Source organism: Corvus moneduloides, chromosome 30 (assembly GCF_009650955.1).
Source record: "Corvus moneduloides isolate bCorMon1 chromosome 30, bCorMon1.pri, whole genome shotgun sequence".
In the NCBI taxonomy this organism is placed as follows: Eukaryota; Metazoa; Chordata; class Aves; order Passeriformes; family Corvidae; genus Corvus; species Corvus moneduloides.
Window position 1 is genome coordinate 1,334,423 of NC_045505.1, and position 15,696 is coordinate 1,350,118.

Here is a 15,696-nt window from a genome sequence, read left to right on the forward strand (position 1 = left end):
GCCTGGATTTCACACATCTTATTCTCCAGCCTTTCTTCCTGGTCTCAGACATCGGAGTCTCCCAAGGGACAATCTCAATGTACAAATCCCTTCAAATCAAGATCAAGGAAAATGTGCCTCAGGCTCTTTGGTGTCCCTAGTCCCACCTAAAGGGCTGAAAAAATTAGGCAGCAAAACCTAATTATATTAATTTTTGTGCCGATAACTACAAGCTGCATCTTCCTTGTCTTATCCTCAATTCCAGGTACAATCAAGGAATCACTTCATATACTGTTTGTGAGATGAACTACTTACAAATATTCACGGCACCAAGGCCTTCTCCAGCCAGCCTGGAAGAAAGAGAGGATGGAGAAGTCAGGGCTCATTATTTAGGATAATTTCAAGCAAGATTTTGGCACCAGGGACCTTGGAAAACAGACCCAAGGGGGGCTGGGTCTGATGGGGAGCATCCAAGAGGATTTGGAATGCCCCCTGTAACTGTGTAGGATGGGGGTGAGTTTTCTCTGCAAGATTTGGTGGCACTTTCAGTTCCTTGCAAGGCAAAGGTGAGAACATTTCTGGATTTGGACATGATTTGGTTTGCAGGGGCAGCTCCCACGTGCTCTCCTCGCCCTCCAGCAGCTTCCTGTAGGTCGCGATCTCGATGTCCAGGGCCAGCTTGATGTTCATGAGCTCCTGGTATTCCCGGAGCTGCCGGGCCAGGTCAGCCTTGGCTTTCTGCAGGGCTGTCTCCAGTTCCTCCAGCTTGGCCCTGGTGTCCTTGAGGGCCAACTCCCCGCGCTGCTCCGCGTCAGGGGTGGCCGTCTGCAGCCCGGCCACCTACAGGGACGGGAACAAGTCCAGTGATCATGTGGTGGGTTTGGATACCGATTCCCAGGCCCCCTCCAGCCAGGGGTGGAGACGGGAGTGCCCCACGTTTGGGGAGGTCCTGTGCCTGTACCTGTTTCTTCACGCTGTCCATGTCCGAGTGGAGCCGCTGGACCAGGCTGTTCATCTGTGAGATCTCCACCCTCGTGTTCTGGAGGTCATCCCTGTGCCGGCCGGCTGAGAGCTGCAGCTCCTCGTACTGGGTGGGCGGGGAGGTGGCTTACGGGGACAGGCAGAGACTCTGATCCTCTCTTGACCAGGACCACACTCATCCCCTTGAGCTTCAGCGCATTTCCTTCCTCCTTCTGTCTCCTTCTGCTCCTCCATCTCTCATTATCAAAGCAGCATTTTCACATGGAATTGTGAAGGATCAGGGATTCGTTAAGGTTGGCAATCAAGTCTAACTGCCAAACATCTCCAAGGAACTATTTGAACTCCTCTCAAATCCACTTCATTTTACACCTTTTCCCCCTGTTCTCGCTGTTTGTTCTCTCCAGTATAAATCACCCTCTGGGAAATGCTCAACAAAAATCTCATGCTTGTTTTCACCTCCTCACTTTCTTCTGGTACCAGGACTCGGCCTCGGTGCAGCTCCGGTTGGTGATGTCCTCGTACTGCGCCTTCACCTCGGCGATGATGCTGTCCAGGTCCAGGTTCCGGTTGTTGTCCATGGACAGGATGACAGAGGTGTCAGAGATCTGGGAGTGCAGCTGGGACAGCTCCTGTAAGTCAAACAAATTCATTTTCTGTCCCAAATGCTTTGCTGTTTGTTTGTCCTGGACCAAGGTGTAGAAGAGGGATGGGGAGGAGCTGCAGCACTGACTGGCTCTTGGGCTCTTCGAGCCTCTGGACACCAGGAAAATGGGGGAATAGCAGACTGGGAAATTTGGGATACTCTTACTGCTTCATAGAGGGCTCACAGGAAGTTTGTCTCCTCTGCCAGGGCATCCACCTTGGTCCCTAGATCCACCTTGTTCACTTAGGCAGCATCTGCATCCTGGAACGGTGACAACGGAGGTTGGACCAGGCCTTCTCTGGGTCCTTGGATGAAGTCTTTGTATCTAACACAAACCTTTGGATTTTCAGATTAAATTAAGAACTGAAATTCCATATTAAACCAGAAATTGAGGATTTCTTGATCTCTGTGCCTTTAAACAGAGCCAAGAGCAAACTGATTTCTCCCCTCCACCTTTTTTTGGGAGGGGAGGAGGGAGGGTGTCCATGGATCCAAGCACTGAATTTCCCTTTCCTTGCCAGGGCCCAGACAGATATTTTGCATGATACTTGAAGCAGCAGAAGCTTCTTATTGTCTCCTGCAGGTGGGACCAGGGGGCTGTGGGGGTCGGGGACGGACACAGACAGGCTGAGGACTGGAGGAGCATCTGGTGAAGCGACAAGGTCTGGATGACCCAGAGCTGATCTGGAGGACCAGGACACCCCTGAGTTTGGGATGAGGGACCTGAAACAAGGAGGAATTATGGCCCAGCACTGCCCCACTGGCACAGCCGGGCGTTTCTGCTTTCTGGGATGACTCCACTTGTCTTGGTGCTCTGGGCCTGGCATTGCTGGGTACAAAGGGTGATTTGAATGTGGTTTGCCTTTCCAAAGCTGTCCCTGCTTTGGTGGCGGTGCCTTCTCACCTTTTTGAGCACGACAAAGTTGTTCTCCGCTGTTGTGCGCTTGTTGATCTCCTCCTCGCACCTGTGGGGAGGGAGAGCTCAGAATCCCTTCACAGCCTCCCCCAGGGGCTGTGCAAACCCCCTCTTCACACGAGGAGAGACCAAAGGGTCTCCTCCTGGGGGCGTTTACCACCAATCCACAGATTTTTGGAGGGAACAGCGCTGGACCAGAGTCCTTGGTGGAGCTTTATTGTTTCTACTTCTATGTCACTGATCATGATGGACAAGGCAGCACCCCTGGGGAGGCGTCTAGAAAAGCTGCAGGCCCTCATTAAAGGCACCTTTTGTCCCATGAATGGGAGCCTGGTGCTCCCGAAACATTCTGGGTGGAGCCGGGGGTGAGCTCATCGCCACACCTGGTTAGTCAGGAGAGCCGGGATCTCGCCGCGGCTCCCGCGGGATGGCCGGGGAGGAGGGCGGGGTGGCCTGGGCAGGGAGAGCCAAGGCTGCGCTCTTGGGAAAGGTCAAAACCCAGCGGGAGCCTGGACTGATGCCCAGCTCCCATGTAATGATTAAATGGGGGAGATGAAAGAGAGAAAGAGAGAAAGAGAGGAGTTCAAAGGAAGGAGTCCGTGCAAGTAATAAACCATCGGCCTCTCCTGGCCCTTTCATGGGGGAAGATTTATTCCCATCAGGAATATCCATCCCTGAAAATCATTTCCATTAAGCAGAGCCTCAGCTTTGCAGCAGTTTGTGGGTCTCGAAGCTCTTGGCCACGTGGAAGAGGAAATGAAATGCTTATTGTCCAGATGCTGGAAAATGTTTGGCCCAGAGGAATCAGAGGTTTGGGTTGGAAGGGACCCTAAAGATCATCTCATTCCAATTCCCATATTAGGAAGAAAATCTGGGAGCCAAGAAGTTTAAAATAGATAAAGGTGGGAAGGACAAATTCCTAGGAAGTGGGGCAGGAGCCTGATGTCCTTTTGTAGGTGTAGATGCAAGAGGGTGGTCCCTGCCCAGCAACGTGTGTGACGTCATTGAGCTTTCCCCCCAAATCCCCTGATCCCGAAGGAATATTTGCCACTTCCTCAGGCACAAGCAGAGCTCTAAAGTCTAAGCCGCTTCTCTGACGTGGCCTTTGACTGTCCAGGGATTTCGTGTGCGCACTGATTTCCTTTCCCAAGGCAGTCAAGGATGTTCCGATGCTGCTTTGGGGCTGGAGGGAACTGTTCCTGTTGGGAAAGGTGGCACAGAGTGTCAGGCATGTGATCTCCTGGGGAAGGCAGAGCAGAGGGTTCTGGCAGGGTGCGTGTGCCCTTGCTGGGAGCTGGGGTGAGCACCTCTCTCCCACCTCTCGTTTTTCTGGTTCCCCATTGACAATTTAAGCTCCTCATTTATTCCCATCCATTCGCAGTGGATCCCTCGTGGCCATGGGAGCAGACACAAGTACTGGATGGATGTTTTCCCCAAGTGCAAAGAGCAGAGGAGAGAGGGAACTCCTGCTCCCAGCAGCCCAAAGAGTTGCTGAGCTGAAACTCTCGCTCAGGCGACTTTCCCTGGGGTGGGAGGTAACTCCTCGCTTTCCAAAGTGCTCAAACTCTCCAATACATTGAACGAATTCTGATTTAAGCTAAAAAAGGAGGGATTTAGATGGGATATTGGGAAGGAATTCCTCCCTGTGAGGGTGGGGAGGGCCTGGAATGGATTTCCCAGAGCAGCTGTGGCTGCCCCTGGATCCCTGGCAGTGCCCAAGGCCAGGCTGGACATTGGGGCTTGGAGCAGCCTGGGGCAGTGGGAGGTGTCCCTGCCCACGGCAGGGGTGGGAGGGGATGATCTTTAATGTCCCTTCCCATCTAAACCTTTCCATGATTCTGAGGTCACATTTTTTGGGCTGTCTTGGGCCTTTTCACTGACACAGGAAGAACAGAGTGAAGGAAAACTGTAGTTTTTCTGGGGGTTGCCTACCTGACCTTGAAGTCCTCCACCGTGTCCTGCATGGCCTTGAGCTCGGAGCTGAGCTGCAGCCTCTCCCCGCCTCACATTGCTGATGTACAGCTCAAACATGGGCTCCAGGTTATTCTGCACCATTTTCTGGTCTTTCAAGAGGGTCCATTTGGTCTCCAGAACTTTGTTTTGTTGCTCCAGGAACCGCACCTGAAACCCATCAGAACAATATAAATAATTCAGCATCCTCAACTCAAAACTTGCCTTGCTTTTCATGGAATGGAGGTTTAATATGACAGGGATTGTAAATATTTTCTGTAATTTAAAGCATGATTAGATGGGTGTGTCACCAAAAGATCATTGGTAGGAAGATTCGGGAGCCAGGGGAAATATTCAACTGCAAGGAAACCTGGAAAAATAATTTGCTCCGCATCTAGGTTGTCAAAAAGAGCTGTAGGGACAGTCTGGATATGGAACAAAATCCTGAACAAAACCCTTTACCCTGCTTTAATGATTAAGAATTAAATTTCTAACATTGAGAACTCCCTGACCCCATCTCCAGGCAATGCCAGAGCTGGAGGAGCAGAACGTGCCTCACCTTGTCGAGGAAGGAGGCAAATTTGTTGTTGAGGGATTTGATCTGGTCCTTCTCCTCCTGCTGCACCTGCTGCATGTTGGGGTCGACTCCAGTTCAGGGGCACCAAGAGGCGCTGGTTGACCTTGACCTCTTGGATCCCTCCAGGGCCGCATCCAAGCCCTGCTCCTCCAGCTCTGCCTCCTGCCCTTGGGCTGTGTCCTGGTCTGGCAGCCCAGGGCCCTCTGCTCATGGCCATCCTCGTGCTCGCCCCGAGGTTGTGAAGGCTCCTCCTGCTGAAGGCTCCAGTGGCCCTTCCCACACCTCCAGCAGTGCCGTGGGACACGGACACACAGCCGAAGCTGCTGCGCTGGGCGGGCGTGGCGGCGGGAGCAGCACCCAGCTCCAAGAGATGCAACATTGGAAGAGGACAATGAGGTGAGGTGGAAGAGGAGCAGGAATCTTTGGGAGTTGGGATCAGTGATGCCATGAAGATTTTTTGCCTTTTCTTTTATACCCCTGTTATACCTTTTTACAACTTCTGTATTCTCAGTGCTTTTTCCCTACATTCTTGGACTTGTTTGTCAAGCTAAGAGACTCAACATTTTAGAAGCTTCGTAGCCAGGGATCAGTGTGCCCCAGACCCCAAGGTCCTCTCCAGAACACATTCTGTAAACCGAGATAGAACCATCCAGGGGAAGGTTCCTTGGGGAGGGGAGCTCACTTGAGCCTCTCACTGGGGAATATTTGATAGATCTGCTAATTAGTAAAACCTAAAATGTTATACCCAATGTTGGGGGGGGACACTCTTACTCACACACACACACAGAGATACTCTCGGCGGGGTGCATCTCGATGCATGTGACCTGGACGTGTGCACCTAAGGATCCTTAAAATAAATACCAAGGTAAAATCCCTTTTCCCCTTCTAACCGTGTATGACTCTTGATTTTAAGACCAAGAAAAGGCATCATCAGGAGTCCCCTCAGCCTTTTATTCTTTTGGAGAGCTGGGCTTGACCACAGCTCAAGGGAGTGAGCTCACGGGTTCGGTATCTGGCACCCAGGCACCCCCACCCGCTCCAATGCCGCGGGCTGGCAGCGACAGCTCGTAAAACTTTCTAACCTGTGTTTTCTAAGCTGTTTTTCAAAGAGGAGATTACTGGTGGGGCAAAAAAAAAAAAATCCATTTCCATCCACAAGTTGCCTTTGGGTTTGGTTTTAGCTTGGTTAAAGTGGTTCCTGTTCAGTTTAAAGCTGATGAGACCGAAGTTGCTGCCAGAGGGAATCCAGAGGTGGGGAAAATGCCAGTTCGATGTGCTTTGCTAAAGAAAGAAACCTGACTGCCCCCAGATTTCCAGCCATGGTGGGGTAGTGACAACCTCTGCTGATCCAGGCAAGAAGTTCCTGTCTTGGTCTGCACTCCTGAGCTTTGCAGGCAGAACTTCACCTGCACTGAGGTGCTGCTGGTAAAGGTGAGGATTTGGGACACACCAGCGCCTTTCTGGGAGCCCGGGTGCTTTGAGGCAAAATGATGAGAATTCTCAAAGTCCAGGGTCCCCTGAGAGAAAACAGCCTGAGGTATGAAAGTCCTGCTCATCAGATGAGTCACAGAACGCCCTGGGCTGGAAGGCACCCACAGGTACCATCGAGTCCAACCCCTGGCCCTGCACAGACACCCCAAAATCCCGCCCTGTGCCCAAGGGCATTGTCCAAACGCTCCTGGAGCTCTGGCAGCCTCGGGGCCGTGCCCATTCCCTGGGGAGCCTGGGCAGTGCCCAACCACCCTCTGGGGAAGAACCTTTCCCTGATCCCCAGCCTGAGCCTGCCCTGGCCCAGCCCCAGCCGCTCCCTGGGTCCTGTCCCTGGTCCCCAGAGCAGAGATCGCAGAGATGCCCCTCAGGATGAAGCTGCAGCCCTGAGGAGTCTCCCCTCAGTCTCCTCTTTTCCAAGGTGGACAAACCAAGCGCCCTCAGCTGCTCCTTGTGGGTCCCCTGCAGACCCTTCCCCATCCCTGTAGCTCTGGATGGAGCCTTGATGCTGGACAGCGCTGAAATAACAAAGCAAACTCCAGCTCTGCTGCTGCCAGTGGGATGTGGACCAGAGAGGCTGGAGAAAGATGGGGGGGGGGGGGTGCTGAAGAGGACGACCCACTTCCTTTCCAGTGCCCTGAGGGTCTTTCACTGTCTCACAGCCTCCTCTGGGGACATTATTCCTCCCAAAGAGGGTTACTTTGGGGGTTTAATGGGTCCTTTCCATTTCTCATTATGGTAAGGGCGGTGTTTTATCAGTCCCTGCAGGAGGTTTGTGTGCAGAACAGATGAGCTGCAGCACTCATTTTCTTGGGAAACACAGATTTATATCCCTCCGTGACTCACCCCGTTTGGTTACAGAGGTGTGGGCACAACCACCGTGGCATAAAAGGCTGAGATGTCGTAACGTAGGAATTAAGATAGAAGGACTTTCTCTAGTGCCAAGTAGGAAGGGTAGATATCTTCCAATCCTCACGGAAATGGAACATCCAAATGTTCTATTCCTGTTGGATATGAGGTCCATGGAGTTGGAGAGGAAGGAGCTGTCTCAACTTGTGTGTGACTTTTTTTACCTTCAAAGCAGCAAAGTTACTCTGCTGCACCAACCGCTCTTTGCCCCAGGGTATGAGAAAAGAATTGGAATTAAAAAGAGGATGCGACAATTAATTCCACGTGCCTTTTATTAGACAAGCACTGGGAAATGAGGAATCTGGAGGGTCAAAGGACAAATGGGAGCGCAGCATCTTTTCTATAAATAATGACAGATGGGTTTGATTTCCAAATCTTTTGAAGGAGCTGGGTGAGGACTGGACCCAAGAGAAGCCTCGGCACTGGTGGCACTGGGGCCTGGAGTCAGCTCCTCAGTAACATCTCCTGGTGGAAGAGCTGGTAGAGATGGACTTGAAGCTGGAGCTGCTCCCTCCGACCATGCACGAGCCATCTGTGCCGTGTCCGCTTGCGGAGCTGGAGCCCATTCCCAGTCCAGCACAGACCCCACCTCCAGCCCCGCCACTGAAGGTCAGGCAGTTCCCGCTTCCATATCCCATTCCTGAAGTGGTTCTGGTCATGGCTGCCAGAGGAAAACGCCCTTGTGAGAGACATCCACTGGCAGTGGATGAGTGGGATGGGCTCTGAGCAGGGGTGGGAGGTAAATGAGAAAGTGCCAAACTCTCTCTAAAAGTTACTTACAGATGTTCACTGAGCCAGCACCTTCCCCAGAGAGCCTGTCAGGGAGCAAAAGAGAGCCAGTGAGGGTTCAAGGGGAACCTGTCAGCAGGACCTGCTCACAAAGGCAGGAAGATTTCCTTGGAATATTTTTGAAAGGTGGGAAGTTTGTATGATAGGCTGCTCTTCCCAAACAGCTCCTCTTCACAGGCACTCCCAGGTCTGAATGTGGGTCTAAACCTGACCAGGGTCCGCAACTGCACCGTACCTCTGAAAACTGGAATATAAAATCCCACCCACCTGCTCTCCTCGCCCTCCAGCAGCTTCCTGTAGGTCGTGATCTCGATGTCCAGGGCCAGCTTGACGTTCATGAGCTCCTGGTATTCCCGGAGCTGCCGGGCCAGGTCAGCCTTGGCTTTCTGCAGGGCTGTCTCCAGTTCCTCCAGCTTGGCCCTGGCGTCCTTGAGGGCCATCTCCCCGCGCTGCTCCGCGTCGGCGATGGCCGTCTGCAGCCCAGTGACCTGCAGGGGAAAATCCAGGTTTTCATTCCTTATTGAGAGCATAATCCAGCTTTTTGTGTCCTGAGGTCCCGATCCCAGGTCTGATATTTGGGTTAACATCAATAGGTCTTAACTATCACTGATCTATGAATTGAATTCAATCCATTGACCTGATCCATGTTCTGAGCCAGGTCACAATCTGGATTTACCTCCACAACTCTCAGCATCTCCTTGGGTTCATCGATATTACACTGAGCAACTCTTGGTGATGTCACTGCTCTGATATAAGTCCTGTCATGTTCATTCCTGATTCAGCAGAACTCCCTTGGATGAATTTATTTTTATTCCCTGGACAACCCAGCGGTCAGGTCACAGTAAGAGTTACATTTGATGCACTGGCGGTGCCCTTTACCTGTTTTTTCACGCTGTCGATCTCAGATCGGAGCCGCTGGACGTGGCGATTGAGCTCCGAGATCTCCTGCTTGGTGTTCCGGAGGTCGTCCCCGTGCCTGCCAGCCGTGGCCTGCAGCTCCTCGTACTGTCACAGAGAGGAACAATCAGTCAAGGGAAAATAAGCGGGATTTAGAGCCCAATAATAAGCTGGATTTAGAGTGTGGGTTTGGGGGTGTTTGCACTCCAAAATGTGTGCGTGTTCCCAATCCCAAATTAACGCTTCCAAATTTCATAGGGTTATTAAATCTGAAGACATTCTGTGTTTCAGAATCACAGTGGGACCCATCTCCCCGGGGCAATTTGAGGATGTGAGGGTGGTTTTCCCACTGCAGAAGCCTTCCCAGGCACTTACCCTGGACTGGTACCAGGACTCAGCCTCGGCACGGCTCCGGTTGGCGATGTCCTCGTACTGCGCCTTCACCTCGGCGATGACGCTCTCCATGTCCAGGCTCCGGTTGTTGTCCATGGTCAGGATGACGGAGGTGTCAGAGATCTGGGTCTGCATCTGTGACAGCTCCTGCAAAAGCAGCAAATATTCCCAGGAGTCACAGGGTGAGACACAAACGTTGCTCAGAGGATGGAAAGCCCCGAGGTTAGAGGGGTGAACAAAAGGATGTTTCCAGGACAGCTTCATGCAGAAATGTGAAATGGAAAAAACAGTGAATTATTTAGTGCAAGAGAAGGGAAAATAATCAGCCCTGAGGCTCTGAAATGGGAAGGGAAGGCAAGGACTGGGAGAAGAATGCAAGCGCTGGTGCTCACAGCTTCGTAGAGGGCTCTGAGGAAGTCGATCTCCTCCGTGAGGGAATCCAGCCTGGCCTGCAGCTCTGTCTTGTCCAGGTAGGCAGTGTCCACCTCCTAGGAGAGGAAACACATCAGCAGAATCAGGTGAGTTTCAGAGAAGCAGAGGAAAAGCTGGAGAAGGGATTTCTTGCTGGGCCGGGAAGCCGTGTGGGTCCCACCCACCTTCTTCAGGGTCACGAACTCGCTCTCGACGGCCGCTCGCTTGTTGAGCTCCTCTTCGTATCTGTGGAATGGAGGTGGAGGGGTGGTATAGGCTTGTTTAAAAATAATTTCATCATTTCTAATGGACTAATTAGAGGACCTCTAATTTTTTTTTTTTTTTATGTACAGTTCGGCGCCTTGGTCTTTTTGTCCTGTAATTTTCTGCCTGTGACTTTTCAGCAATATTTTATATTAAGCTCAGGCCTTACTCAGAAGATTAAATCAGCACAAAGGCTTTTTTCCCTTGTTTTCTGCATCTGTTGCAGTCCACCCAGGCCCAGGCAGACCATGAAGAGACTCACTTGTTCTTGAAGTCCTCAGCGAGACTCTGCACCTTGCTCAGCTCCCCTTCCAGGTTCTCCCTGTCTGTCATTAGGCTGCTCAGGTGCCTCCTGAGGTTGTTCAGGTAGGTCTCAAAAAGGGGCTCAATGTTCTTTCTCACTGTTTTGTTCTCCTGCTCTTGCAGAAGGGCCCACTTGGTCTCCAGGACCTTGTTTTGTTGTTCAAGGAATCTGACCTGCAGAGAGAAGGGTGTTTTAGGATGGTCTTCCTTGGAGACGTGAGGGACATCCTGCGAGGATTCACTTGCTGGAAGGTGGGAGCTCTCAGCCCTTGGGGAGCAGCTGATGATTTAAACACTCCTGCTCTCTTTCCCAACTCTGCTTCCTTACGTCCTTACACCACTTTGTCCCTGTTTTCTGGTCTCAGCATTCCTGAAAGATGTAAATGGTCTCCAAGCTGGAAACCCTCAGGATTTGTTCCCAAGCTGCTGATGTTAGAACTGCAGTACAGGGGCAGCAAAATTATGGATAAAGATAAAATTCACCCTTGTTTGTGCTTCCCCACAAAAGAATCACCACAGCACAACTGGGAATCTCAGGTCTCACCTTGTCGATGAAGGAGGCAAATTTATTGTTGAGATTTTGAATCTGATCCTTCTCGTCCTTACGGATACTCTGGATGTTGGGGTCAATCTCCAGGCTGAGCGGCTTCAGAAGGCTCTGGTTGACTGACACTTCATGGATGCCCCCGACTGGGACAGCAGGGAATCCAGGGCCACCACCAAACCCAAAGGGACCAGCAACTGCCCCACCAAACCCACAGGAGATCCCAGTGCCAGCACCAAAACCTGCAAGTCCATAGAAGCCACCACCTCTTCCAGCCACGGAGATCCTCTGGCATCCGCCAAGGCTGTGGAGGCTCCTGCTTCCAAACCCTCCAGGGAACCTTCCATAGCCAGTGGTGGCACCGCAGCTTCCAGCTTGGGATGCAGGGCGCAGGCAGAGGCTGGAGCTGCTGGTGTTTGGGATGAAGGCAGAAGCAGCGCTGAAGCCGGTTCTGCCCTGGCTCCTCACGGTGCACTGGCGGGACATGGCAGCTGCCAGGAGTGATGCAAGGAATGAAGGAATGAGAGGAAGTGGCTGGAAGTGAAGCTGTGCTCCCCCAGCCTGGGACTGGCCCTTTATACCCTCATGAGGAGGGGACGGCTCCAGTGTGGAGCTCATTCCGCTGATTAACCAGGCCCGGCACACCCACAGTGAGTTCACCATGAGCACCTATAGCGCTTTCAAAAAAGTGCAGGGGTTGCATTTTTTTGGTGTTGAAATATCTGGGAAAACCTCGATAGTGGCTGCTCAGCTCCTGTTTGCAGCCACCCCTTTCCCACTCCCTCCTTCCACTGCTGCGGGAGATGGTTCCTTGTTGGGCAAGTGCTCGCTCATCTCCAGTCCATGGATGAATCAACCCGAGTTGTGTAAGGTTGATTTGGTTGATTTTGGAATGTTGGTTCCTGGTGTAAGGTCCGAGCTCTGAGAAGTCTCTGATCATGGTTTGTGGTTTTGAGCAAACTCCAGAGTGGCATCAGCACCTCAGGCCCCAACCTGATGGAAATTTTTCTCTTGTTCTCGTGCCCAAACGAGAGTTCTTTAAAGCAGAACTGGTACAGGAGAGGGAAAGAGGTGATGGAGGGAGAGCCAGGGTGGTGATGAGGGAGTCTTGGAGCATCCGCCACCAAAATCCAGCTGGGGAGTGGGAAGGAAGTGGAGGGAATTTTATGAACAGTGTTCTCAGACCTTTTCTGCCTGTGAAAACTGTCCATGTTCCACAGAATCATCAGGGCTGCAAGAGACCTTCAGGATGACCCAGCCCAGCACCACCATGACCACCCTAAACCGTGTCCCCAAATGTGTCGAATCACCCTGATTTGGGCTGGCAACAGATGGTGAAATACCAGAACCTGCCCCAGACGGGAGTTCCCATCACCTGTGATGCCACAAACCCTGACTCGGCGATTTCTCAGGGCTTCACCTACACGGATTTTTGAGCTGTTTCCTGACTCATGGGACAACCTTGTCTCTACACGGTGTTACCAGGCTGCCCTCCCCACGCCTGTTGTCTTCCTCCTCTGATATCCCTTACTCACCAGGAAATTCAGTGCTTACGACATTGCTCATGGACACCTCTCTTCACTCCTATGCCCTGTGGCTTCCAAGAAAAGCCAAACAGGGCACTGCCCTGGTGAAGGACACGGGGATTCTCCTAGAGCAGGGGATTCTCCTAGAGCAGGCAAGATGCTCCCAGGTCTCTCCCAGTGCCTTGTCCGGATGCCCAGGGGTGGACGCGCTTTTCCCAGCCCCTGCAGCCCCTGGGGTTTGTCAAGGTTTGTCTCCACTGCGGATGCCCAAGCTGAGCAGCCACCCCTTGGAGGAGCTCCCACAGAGCATTCCTGGGAATCCATGGCTTTTCCCAGCCATGTCCAGGCACTGGGATGTGCTGCAGGTGTTTGCAGGTGCATCTTTCAGGAGCTTGTCCTGGCACACGTGGCAGCTGGACAGAAAAGTGAGGGTGACCAGAAGCTCTCAGGAGGGAAATAGGCGGTTTCCCATCGTCTGTTTTTGCCTTTCAGCCAAGCTTTTTGATTTTTATTTCTATTTTACTCCCTGTTCTCGTAACATTTCCATTACACAACCTGGAATGACAGTAACTGTCTTGGGAGTGTTTCAGCTCCTGTGTGTTACAACAAGCAGCCGTTTTTAAGAGAGAGGAGCTCCTGTGACTGAGCCTTGGGCTGTGCTAAAGAACTCTGTAAAACCCTTAGTGGCACCAACCTGCAATCAGCTCCCTCCACACACTGCAAATCCAGGCCCCTGAGAGCCAGCATCATCCGTGTCATTATGACTAAGGCTTTAATCTGGGTTGGGCTGGAATTAATGGGGATCATCTTCTCCTGCTGAAACACCGGCCCCAGGTCATGGCTGCAATCTGACGGGATGCAGGAGGTGACCGCCTGGTGACCAGGGCCCTGCTTTTGAGCTGTAGGCTCAGCTGGAGGCTGGTTGAGTATCCAGAGGTGTGATGCCCAAGAAGAACAAAATATTCCGGCCCTGGCTGGATCAAAGGCTTTGTCCTCTCTGCCGTGACCCAGGTGTGCATGCAGGGGGTGGTACCTTCTGATGTCCCTGTTGGATGTGGGACTGAGTGTTGTGTTGGTGTCACAGGTGATGGGAACTCCCGTCTGGGGCAGGTTCTGGTATTTCACCATCTGTTGCCAGCCCAAATCAGGGTGATTCGCCACATTTGGGGACACGGTTTAGGGTGGTCATGGTGGTGCTGGGCTGGGTCATCCTGAAGGTCTCTTGCAGCCCTGATGATTCTGTGGAATATGGACAGTTTTCACAGGCAGAAAAGGTCTGAGAACACCGTTCATAAAATTCCCTCCACTTCCTTCCCACTCCCCAGCTGGATTTTGGTGGCGGATGCTCCAAGACTCCCACTAATGCCCTGTGTATTGACCCCTCACAGCATGAGGGGCTGGAGTGGGTCCAGAGATGGGAACGGAGCTGGGGAAGGGGCTGGAGCACCAGGGAAGGGTCTGGTCCCTCCTCCTGAGGAAGCTGGACAAAGGAGGCCCAAGGGAATTCCCTGAAGGAGGGGGCAGCCAGGGAAGAGTCAGGCTCTGCTCCCAGAGAACAATGGGACAAGAGGAAGCAGCCTCAGGCTGTGCCAGGGTAGGTTTAGGTTGGACATCAGGAGGAATTTCTCCATGGCCATTGGCAGGAGCTGCCCAGGGAGGTTTGGAGTCCCCATCCCTGGAGGTGTCCAAGGAAGGATTGAAGGTGGCACTCAGTGCTCTGGGCTGGGGACAAGGTGGGGATCAGGCACAGGTTGGACTCGATGGGCTGGGAAGGCTTTTCCCACCTCAGGGATTCTGGGGTTGCACAATTCCGTATCCTCGTGGTTAGAGAGGCTGTGTTTGGGCAGCAGCGGGAAGGCCATTGGCTGACCTGGCCCGGGCTGCTGCTCCAAGGGAGGATATTGCTCCTTCCCTGGAGGCTGCTGAGAGAGCTGGTGCAGCAGGAGTGGGGACCCACAGCAGATCCACAACCAAGCCTGCAAGATTTCGGGAAGGAGATTTCCTCAGGGATACACCTGCAGAGCGCAGGGCATCCGGGAAAATTGTGAGAGACTACTGGTCCTGAAGGAAACCCTGAATCCAGTCTGTCATTCCAGCACTGCCAATTCCCTTCTATTTCCCCAAACTCGTGAGTATTTTCCTACGAGGGCCTCTCTACTCCTTACTTGGACCTATTAAAATCCAGGGAGTGAGGGCTGGGGTATTTTTTCCAGTCTCATCTCTCCATTCAAGTGACCTTCCAGCGGTGAGATCTGTCACTGCGGATGTTTCTCTGCTTTTACTTCTCCGTTAATTTCTCCCAATTAGTCAGAACCACATCTGAAATCCCTACACCTCCTCTGCTTTTTCTTCCACCTTCTCAAAACATATCCTAAAAACATGAAGAAATGCTGCATCTTGAAGACCTTCACTTTTCAACAGTGAAAAAGATCCCTTTCTTGGGTGTTTGTGTAGCTACTGGATAAGTGACATTTAGTTCAGTGTAGGACCATATCTGGTTCATGATTCCTATTGCCCAGAGTATGGTCCTGATCCTGCCCCTCCGTGTGGTTAGAGGAGAGGGAACATCAGCACCAGGCCCCAAACTGAGCACCTGAGCCAGGGAGGGCTCTCAGCCCGCTCAGGCAGATGTTGGCACTGCTGGCTCCAAGGCGTGGGTGAGACCAGGGCTTTGGGATGCGTGATTCACCTGAACAGGCCAGGGGGTTACTCTGGCTCCCTGGGAATTAATTTCCTCTTGTTCAAGGTTTGTGCGAGTACATCACACACCTGGCACTGGGATCCCACCCCCAGGATCCAGGCTCTTGGATGCTGAATGGGCTGGGAGCTGGAAGCAAATGAAGCTCAGGCCTTTTCCCCTTATACCTGACGCCTGCCTTGGCGTGTCCTGGTGTTTGGCTTCCAGGTGTTTTCCCTTCATGGTGGGGAGGGAATGTCGAAATCAACCCCAAGCCTCCCTCTGAGGCTCTGCTGGGCTGGGGTGTTCTGGCTGCTGACAGTGAAATTCAGTAAATCTGAGTGAGGAGCAAAAACCCGAGCCTTTAACTGGTCAGGGCCTGAGGAAAAGTTCTTGCTACCTGTGTTTGCATTTGCTCTTGCACCTCTTTAATTAAAAGGACCACAAAA

The 15,696-nt window shown here is 52.4% G+C and overlaps 1 protein-coding gene across 1 annotated transcript; it reads right to left on the reverse strand.

Moving 5' to 3' along the window:
* Window positions 1-7,697: 7,697 nt before the first annotated feature.
* On the reverse strand, window positions 7,698-11,607 carry LOC116436736 (keratin, type II cytoskeletal 6A-like). Its single transcript, XM_032094097.1, has 9 exons — window positions 11,045-11,607; window positions 10,460-10,674; window positions 10,119-10,179; window positions 9,915-10,010; window positions 9,505-9,669; window positions 9,112-9,237; window positions 8,500-8,720; window positions 8,224-8,258; window positions 7,698-8,104 (listed from the first exon to the last, which is right to left on the reverse strand). The coding sequence occupies exons 1-9, from the start codon at window positions 11,528-11,530 to the stop codon at window positions 7,896-7,898; spliced, it is 1,614 nt and encodes a 537-aa protein (XP_031949988.1). The 5' UTR covers window positions 11,531-11,607; the 3' UTR covers window positions 7,698-7,895.
* Between the last annotated feature and the right edge of the window lie 4,089 nt (window positions 11,608-15,696).